Source organism: Lonchura striata, chromosome 2 (assembly GCF_050655825.1).
Source record: "Lonchura striata isolate lonStrDom1 chromosome 2, ASM5065582v1, whole genome shotgun sequence".
Taxonomy (NCBI): Eukaryota; Metazoa; Chordata; class Aves; order Passeriformes; family Estrildidae; genus Lonchura; species Lonchura striata.
In genome coordinates, this window is record NC_140704.1 from 104,667,478 (window position 1) to 104,675,965 (window position 8,488).

The 8,488-nt window shown below is 45.4% G+C and overlaps 1 protein-coding gene across 1 annotated transcript; it reads right to left on the reverse strand.

The window, feature by feature from the left end:
* Positions 1 to 204: 204 nt before the first annotated feature.
* Positions 205 to 8,160, reverse strand: TUBB6 (tubulin beta 6 class V). Its single transcript, XM_021527784.3, has 4 exons — positions 8,063 to 8,160; positions 7,395 to 7,503; positions 6,189 to 6,299; positions 205 to 1,819 (listed from the first exon to the last, which is right to left on the reverse strand). The coding sequence occupies exons 1-4, from the start codon at positions 8,117 to 8,119 to the stop codon at positions 756 to 758; spliced, it is 1,341 nt and encodes a 446-aa protein (XP_021383459.1). The 5' UTR covers positions 8,120 to 8,160; the 3' UTR covers positions 205 to 755.
* Between the last annotated feature and the right edge of the window lie 328 nt (positions 8,161 to 8,488).

Consider the following 8,488-nt stretch of genomic DNA (forward strand, 5'->3'; position numbering starts at 1 on the left):
TTTAAACCCCAGGGATTTATGATGAACACATCACAAGTGGAGGGATTTCAGCTATGTATCAGATACATCTATCAGATTCATCTATAGATCACAGATACCATCTGTGATTATTCAGCAGCAGCAAGAGATGAAGTCGCATCACACAAATCCAGCCTCTAGACTGCAGCTCACTGGGTATTTATTGACTGCCCAGAACACTTCTGCTTGAGAGGGTACTATTAATTTTTATTTTATTTTTAGAGGACTAGAATCAAATATCACTGTTAACAGTTACTGTACAGAATATCTAAAAAACTTTTTGTTTTATTATGAATAAATTTTGTTTCTGGCAGTTAAGTATGCCTATTTGGTACAGAATACTTCAAGCTCACAACATTTTCTTACTCATAATTGGATGAAAATAGTGTGGCTCTAATTTGTAGGTTTTCATGCCTATTTTACATCTTCTCTTCTGCAGCTTTAGGGATGACAGCCCTAAAGAAAAAAAGATCCCAAACTATCAATCTCCACATTCAGACTCTTAGGCCAAAGTCTTAACTGAATGCCTTACATTTTTCTCATGAATAGAAATGGCCCAATTTCCAGAAATGCTGAATGTCCTCAGTGATCCAAACGGACTCTGAAGAGCACTTCTAACACCTGAAATTCATGCTCCCTTTTTTATTATTTTTAAACTAAAGTATGGATTTACAAGCCTAATTATCAGAAATCCAGATTTGAGAATTTGGCCTGGAAAAATCTCGCACCTAATTCTTTTATTCATTGATCTCTTCTTCATCATCTTCAAACGCTTCCTCTCCATCATTTGCCGTTGCTTCTTGGTATTGCTGATATTCTGAAACCAGGTCATTCATGTTGCTTTCTGCTTCTGTAAATTCCATTTCATCCATTCCCTCTCCTGTGAACCAGTGGAGGAAGGCCTTTCTCCTGAACATGGCAGAAAACTGCTCCGAGATCCTTTTGAAGAGCTCCTGGATAGCAGTGCTGTTGCCAATGAAAGTGGAAGCCATCTTGAGGCCACGGGGAGGTATGTCACACACTGCCACCTTGACATTGTTCGGGATCCACTCCACGAAGTAGCTGCTGTTCTTGTTCTGGATGGCCAACATCTGCTCATCAACCTCCTTCATGGACATGGGGCCGCGGAAGACGGTGGCCACCGTCAAGTACCGGCCGTGCCTTGGGTCACAGGCTGCCATCATGTTTTTGGCATCGAACATCTGCTGGGTGAGCTCTGGGACCGTGAGCGCTCGGTATTGTTGGCTGCCTCGCGCCGTCAAAGGTGCAAAGCCCGGCATGAAAAAGTGAAGGCGCGGGAAGGGGACCATATTTACTGCCAGCTTCCGGAGGTCAGCATTGAGCTGGCCTGGAAAACGCAGGGATGTGGTTACCCCGCTCATGGTGGCGGAGACCAAGTGGTTTAAATCTCCGTAGGTGGGGGTGGTGAGCTTCAGGGTGCGGAAGCAAATGTCATACAGAGCTTCATTGTCGATGCAGTAGGTTTCATCTGTGTTTTCAACCAGCTGGTGGACCGAAAGCGTAGCGTTGTACGGCTCCACCACTGTGTCAGAAACCTTAGGAGAAGGCATGACACTAAAGGTATTCATTATCCTGTCTGGATACTCCTCTCGGATCTTGCTGATGAGTAGGGTTCCCATGCCAGACCCTGTCCCTCCTCCCAGGGAGTGAGTGAGCTGAAATCCTTGCAAGCAATCACAGTGTTCACTCTCTTTTCTTACTACGTCAAGCACAGAGTCAACCAGCTCTGCCCCTTCTGTGTAGTGTCCTTTGGCCCAGTTGTTTCCTGCACCAGTTTGTCCTAAAATAAGATACAACAGGGAAAGAAAATACACAAAATTATTGGCAAGGTTTGGTATTTGCAAGCTAAACGCACTCACATCTGTAACAAAAGCTGCTGTAAATCTTTCAGGTAGATAACTGTGCTCTTCAGTTTCGCCTACAAATATCTCTGTAAGTATCAACATAAACTTTTTATATGGTCTCTGGTAGTTTTCATTAATGCCTTTGGGTGGATATTATTTGGGTATATATATATTTGGGGTTTTTTTTCCTTTTTTGTCATTTTACCTTCCATAAATGCAAAGATGGCCTTAATTCCTTGTTTTGAAAGCTTTCACACTCCCAGTCCTGATGATTCTGTAAACACAAGATGACTGTTTAATATTAAATGCTTTTTGTCTGTAAGGGCCATGATGCATGCAAAGCTAAATCAGAGATACATGTATCTCAATGAAAATGAGAGGTTATTGCAATGTTCTTGTGAGTCAAAGAGAAAAACATTGTCATTCAAGAATAAAGCTGGGCTTCAAGGTCCTTTTTAACTTTTTATATCAGGAAATAGAGCTTTTTAAATTCATGTTTACCTAGCCTGAATGAAAATAATGATCAACAGAAGCTTCAGGGACATTATTTCTAAAACTTAGAAGTGTCTTTTCGTTTTACCGATTTCCTTACAAACTCACTATTCTTCAGGATGTGTGAAATGTGGAAAATTGGATTACTGGTATTTCAGAAAAGTGATGAGTTCATTTTTTATTTCCCAAGGCTTCCCTTCTTGTTTTATGTGCCATTTAGTTTATTAAGATAAACAACGTGGATCATTTGCTATTGTCACTGCTTTGTTATTGGTTAGATAATGAGGAGGATTAAATTGGGCAATCCATTTTTTAGTACTCCTACTCCTCACAGTGTCTACTATACACATACATTGTGCCACTGATTTCACTTAGGGTACTCCTGGGAGTGGTATTCAGGCAGAGCAATGGTTTCAGAATTAATTATAGAGCTGGCACACTCTGTGCTGTTCTCCAAGACCCTCCCCTTCCTTCCTATTACCATTTCTCATTTCAATTCCCATGGCACCCTGTTGGTGCCAAACATATGAACGAGGGAAACTGCTGGATGGGACACTTCTGAAATCCTGTGTACTTTTTTGCACTGCATAAATGCTTGGTTTCCTCATGGTGTATTTGGTTACTTAATGCATTGTTCTGTATGTTGCTATATTTTTCTCTCTTTAAGCCTAGGGAGCTCAGCACTTCCTGTCCAGCTGGGCAAAGCACAAAGTAATATCCTTTCCAGAATTAAATGTTTGTAAGCACCTTCACCCTGCTTGAGCAGATCCCCTACTACAGAGAGGGAAGCATATCAGGATGCACACAGACAAGCAGACGTCGCTCCAAAAGGCAGAAGGTGTTCACCTCCTAATGGACATAAACTCTGATTTTAGGACAACTATCAGCTACTCCTGTGGCAAAACTACACTCCATTCACTAGTCAGCCACGTGCCTAGGGTCTCCAGCATTCTCACTGGTGATTTCCTGCTTCTACACCTGGTTATCTTACACTTCCAGGACGACTGGCTCTACAGCACTGTAAGAATACCACAACACAGAGCATATAAACGTGCCCTGGAAGCTCCAGCCTTCTCACCCCATGACATTACAGTCTGGAGGTGCCATGGCCCTGACAGGGCTGCCACGAATCTGGAAATCCTGATCATGATCCTGTGAAACTCTACTAGATGCCTGCCACTTACCAGGTGCCTACCTACCTGACCTCTGAAAATCTAATGTAAACACATAGAAATGATCAAATTTCACTGGGGGTAAACCGTCTGGGTGGAAAATGAGCCTGTGCCCACTAAACTCAGGACCTGGCAAATTTTTTGCCTATCCTGGAAGCCCATCTCCAGCATCCTGCGTCTGTCATTTGCCAGGATCTAAAGAAGCCTACATGAAGCAATTCCACAACTTATCTGCACTCCTGGCACCTCCAGGTCCTTCTATCATTATTTCTTTCTCCAACACGCTGTAGGGTTATCACACAAATTCAGGTTGAGCTGCACATGCAGAGAAACCATTTGTCTAACAGTCAATTTATTTTTTAATCCCTAAAATGGCACTTGTTTCCTAAAATCTTCTTTCACTCTACTCTCACTGCTCAAAATAGAAGATAAACCTGGTAAAGGAGCTCAGTAGCTTGCACATTAACACTGAGGAGCCCAATGTGAACAGCCCTGCTGCAGAACTTGCCTTTGACTGCCAGACAGCTATTTTTTGGTTGCCCCAATCAGTTCATACATATTCAACTGGAGCGGTATCTCTCTGTAGCAAATCTAGCAAGGGTGTACACAAGAAAACAATGACAAATGCAAAAATGTACAAATGAAAACTGGCTAACAGGAGGAGACACATCAGAGTTCACAGCAGCTCCTGGTGGGCAATTGTGTGCAGTCAGAAGGCCAGGAAGCCTATTGCTCTCATGCAGCAAGATTGTTCCACCTGCAGTTCTTCACCTTTTAAATCACTACCTTGTCAATGCAGGCATTAAAGAATAAGGAAATTTTTTTTTTTTGTGTCCATCTCAAATTTCTTGCTGGTTTGATATAAAATTCCTGTATCTGGAGTGTGTGACCATGTACTCAATACACCTGCATGAAATCCCAATTGATGGTCCATGGTTACCTGCTGTGAAGATGTGGGCACATGCAGGCTTATAAAAGCAGAGGTGGATAATATCCCCATCAGAACAAGCCCATACAGTGTGGGCTACAGCAAGTATGGGACTGTCAACTTCTGCCACAAAATCCTTTGTGGGCCCAGGCCAGATTTTTAAAAGAGAAAACAAAATGCTTTGTTGGCTTTTGACACAGAAGATGATTACTTCAGCACTCAGCCATTCTACATTATTCAGCAGGTTGGGAGGACAGTGCCTGATGCTGGCAGGGGCCTCTGAGAGATCGAGTGATCACATGCTGTTGGTTCATTGTTATCTTGGCAGGAAGGGAGTACAGCAAACTAGGCTATTGTTGAAGACATTCTGAATTGATTTTGCTCTGTTTTTACTGGTGTTGTGCTAAACTGTAAAGCTCTAGTTCAGGTATTTCCATAGGTCAGGTGAATTCACTTTCAGAGGGCTTGTGTGGTTTGTGCAGGTGAAAGGGAATGAAAGGAAAAACCTGAACACAGAAACACACTTCACTTCATAAAGCTGCCTATGTCTATGGCTTTTCTAAGTTTACTCCTTAAGTTACGTCTTGTAAATTACAGCTCCTTTGGAAGAGACCCTTAACATCACTTGCCATGGAGTTTACAGGAGAACAACATGGATAGCATAAAAGTTTTAAGTCAAAGACTTAAAGGAACTCTCTATGGCTCTTTCACTCCCCTCTCCAACTCGACAACCCAGATTTAAGTTTGTTTTATACCATCCAAATCATGTTTATCTTTCCTCTGTCTGTTCCTGGCATCGGTTCTTCCTTATGTTAACACAGCGTACCAAACTGAGTTCCAGCCTAAGCTTGCCTTGTCAGAAGAAAATGTGTTTGTGGCTAGTGCAGACTTGGAAACCAAAAGGACATTAAAGTCCACATGGTATCTTTCATTCAGGCTTCCTCTTTCAGCAAGTGGCTCACTTAACTTCCACATGCTGTTTCTCCTTTAGTGCAAAGTGACTGATAATGTTTCAGTACTTCATAAGGATGCTCTGAAAGGGTAATGTCCATTTTTAAGCTTAGATGCAAAGTACTACAGAAGTCCAAAGTAAAGCAGTAAAAGTAAAAACCAACCCTCTGCAAGAACACTGCAAAACCAGAAACCCCCACATGCTTTTAGACTGTTCCTCATTATGCTAGAAACTAACCCAGTAACTGGCTACATATGTGTTTTCTACATTACAGATTATCTTCTTCCACTGTTGCCATACTGCAAGGATATACTGAAAAAGTTTAATTACATAGCCTAAAAACAATTCCATACTCAAGCATTTAATGTGAATTTAAGTGAAGGGTAGTCTGGTTGTTTTGTGGTTGAGGTTTTTCCTCCCCCCTCCATTTTCTGCAGAATTTCTGTGCATTTTGTTGTGAAGAATTGGCCTCAGGATTCCTCTGGAGCTCATATATGTGGAAAGCAAACATACTTTCTCTGAATACTATAGGAAACTTCCACCGGTTTGCTAACCAAAGGAATGATCAACAGAAAAATGACTTTTTCACTTAACAGGATGTTTTGACTGGCTTACATAAAAACTGCAATTCCATTGTTAGCTATTAGGATTTCCCAGTAGGATCACGTTGGAAGAGGGAGATTGAATACTTTTTGACTGTTCACTTGGTAATCAAACAGTTGTTGTAGAACTCTGTTTTTTAAAGAGAAACATCCACATACCAAAGATGAAATTATCAGGCCGAAAGAGCTGACCAAAAAGACCAGACCGCACACTATCCATGGTTCCCGGCTCCAAGTCCAGTAAGATTGCTCTTGGTACAAATTTGTGGGCTACAACACAAAGTAAGCATGTCCTTAATGTTCAGAAATAAGCTAACACAGTTATAGCTTTTAATACACAAATATATTTCATCTCATATTGTTAGTCTAATATATGTATGTAAGTACTTCCTATACAGAAGGTCATGGTGGTGAAAAACCCACCTCCATAGGAATAAATCGATTCAGCTTGGAAAACATACCTGACATAATTTGGACTCTGCAGATTTTACATTTTGTAAGCTCTTTATTAGCAAGAAATATTAGGGAATTTCTGATTATAAAAAATGTTTTACTTGTTCTTTTTAAGAAAGTAGGTATTCTTTTCTGTAAATATCAGGGTGAGTGAAGTGCTTATGTTTAAGTTATCCACAAGCTTTTATGTTTGAAGGATTCTCCTCCACTGAAAGAGCTACTTGGTGTACATGGCAAACAGTAGTAGTCAGCACATCTACCACAAAGCACAAAACAAACAATCTCTGTCAAGTTCAATTTGTTCAAGAAAACTCAGTAGGTAATATGAATTAATCCCAGCTGGACAAAAGATGAAACATTCACACTTGCAGGTTAATATCTACAGACCAAAGTACTCCAGATTTCCATTTTACACTGTTAGCACCTTTCAACAGCAGGACTCAGAGGACTGGATGCCTTTTGCCATCTCATTAATGAAACAGTTCCCTATTACCTGTGGCCCAACCCTCTCATTCATGAAAACTAAAGAGAGAGTACTACTGATGCAGGCTCATATAGCCAACCAGTTTAATTTGGAGTAATTGAATAAATGCATTTGGTAAAGTAATCACACACTTGAAGAGCAAACTCCTACTGTAATGTCAAATAATAAACAAACCTCCACCTCCAGACCCTAAGGACAGCCCCCTGTGCCACTTCTCTATGTCTGAGGAGATAGCAGCCAGCCATCTTAATACTTTGTAGGGAAGTATATAATATTTTCTGTTGAGCTGAGCACAGCTGGGGGGCTGGTGGCATGTGAGGAGTGTGGCCAGGTGTGTAATATGGCTTCACGAGCCCGTCGTCTTCTGATTCCTGTGCCCCTTCCCACGGAGTCCCCTGTCCCGCACCCCGTCCCCGTCCCACACTTACAAGATGATTCATTATAGTAGACATTGATCCTTTCCAGCTGCAGCGCTGAGTCACCGACATAGCCTCCGGCCGGGTCAATGCCATGCTCATCACTTATCACTTCCCAAAACTAAGGGAGGAAAAGCGAGAAGTGGGTTGGGAAGTTCCGGGCCGGGCGCGGCGGCGGTGCCGCGGCAGCTGGCGGATTCCTGGCGTGCCGCCGCCCCTCCCGGCGGCGGGAGCCGGGCGGGCACCGGGATTCAAACCCAACGGGCTGCGGCGGCTCCGCAACCGAGGGGCCGCCCGGCTCTGCCGCCCTCCCCCGCTTCCCAACCGCAGCCTGGCCACCTCAAAGACAAAAATAGCTTTTAAAACAACTTTTAAAAGCTGTCCCCGTTTGGTTTCGGTACTTCCCAAGGCCTTTTATGGTCACGGAGAGCGGAGCGATGCGCGGTGCCCCGGGCGCGCCCGGCGCCGCTCGGCAGCGGCATCGAAGCACGGGCGGCCGGCGACGGGGAGCGGGGGCGGCTGGCCCGGCCCGGCCCGGCCCGGCCCGGCCCGGCCCGGCCCGGCCCGGGTGTGCAGCAGCCCCGGCGGTTCCGGCAGCCCCGCGGAACCACCGGGCGCGTCCTCCGGGCGCTCAGAGGCTCCGCAAGCGGCGGCAGGCGGCGGCTCCCCTTCAGGCTCACCTTGGTCCCGATCTGGTTTCCGCACTGTCCCGCCTGGATGTGCACGATCTCCCTCATGGCTGCGCCCCGCTGTCCCGCCGCCCAGCCCGGCTGTGCGCGGCGCCGTCCCGCGGGCGGTGCTTTATGCGCCCCGCGCCCCCCCGCCGCTCGCCCAGCGGCCGCCCCCGCCCGGCACCGCCCTCGGCTCCGTGACACCGGCCCGCGCGTTGTCCCCGACGGCAGAGGGGGTCCCCGGTGGTCCTCCTGGGGAGCCACCGGCAGCTCCCGTCCGTGGTCTGCTGCTCACCCCAAACCCAGTTCAGCAAGCGTGGCTGCGGCGTCTTCACCCCCGGGTGGCGGCCGGACATCGTCGCCGTCTGTCTCCTGTTTCGCGTCCCCCTGCCCCGACAGGCGCGCACATCGCAGCCTTTGCTGCACAACTCTTCT

Excerpts from the sequence above, each read along its gene's own strand:
- TUBB6 (XM_021527784.3), bottom strand. The coding sequence starts at position 8,119 with ATGAGGGAGATCGTGCACATCCAGGCGGGACAGTGCGGAAACCAGATC. Across the intron at positions 7,504-8,062 it reads GAAACCAGATCGGGACCAAG|TTTTGGGAAGTGATAAGTGA; the intron begins GTGAGCCTGAAG and ends TTCCTCCCTTAG. Across the intron at positions 6,300-7,394 it reads CTACTATAATGAATCATCTT|CCCACAAATTTGTACCAAGA; the intron begins GTAAGTGTGGGA and ends TTTGTGTTGTAG.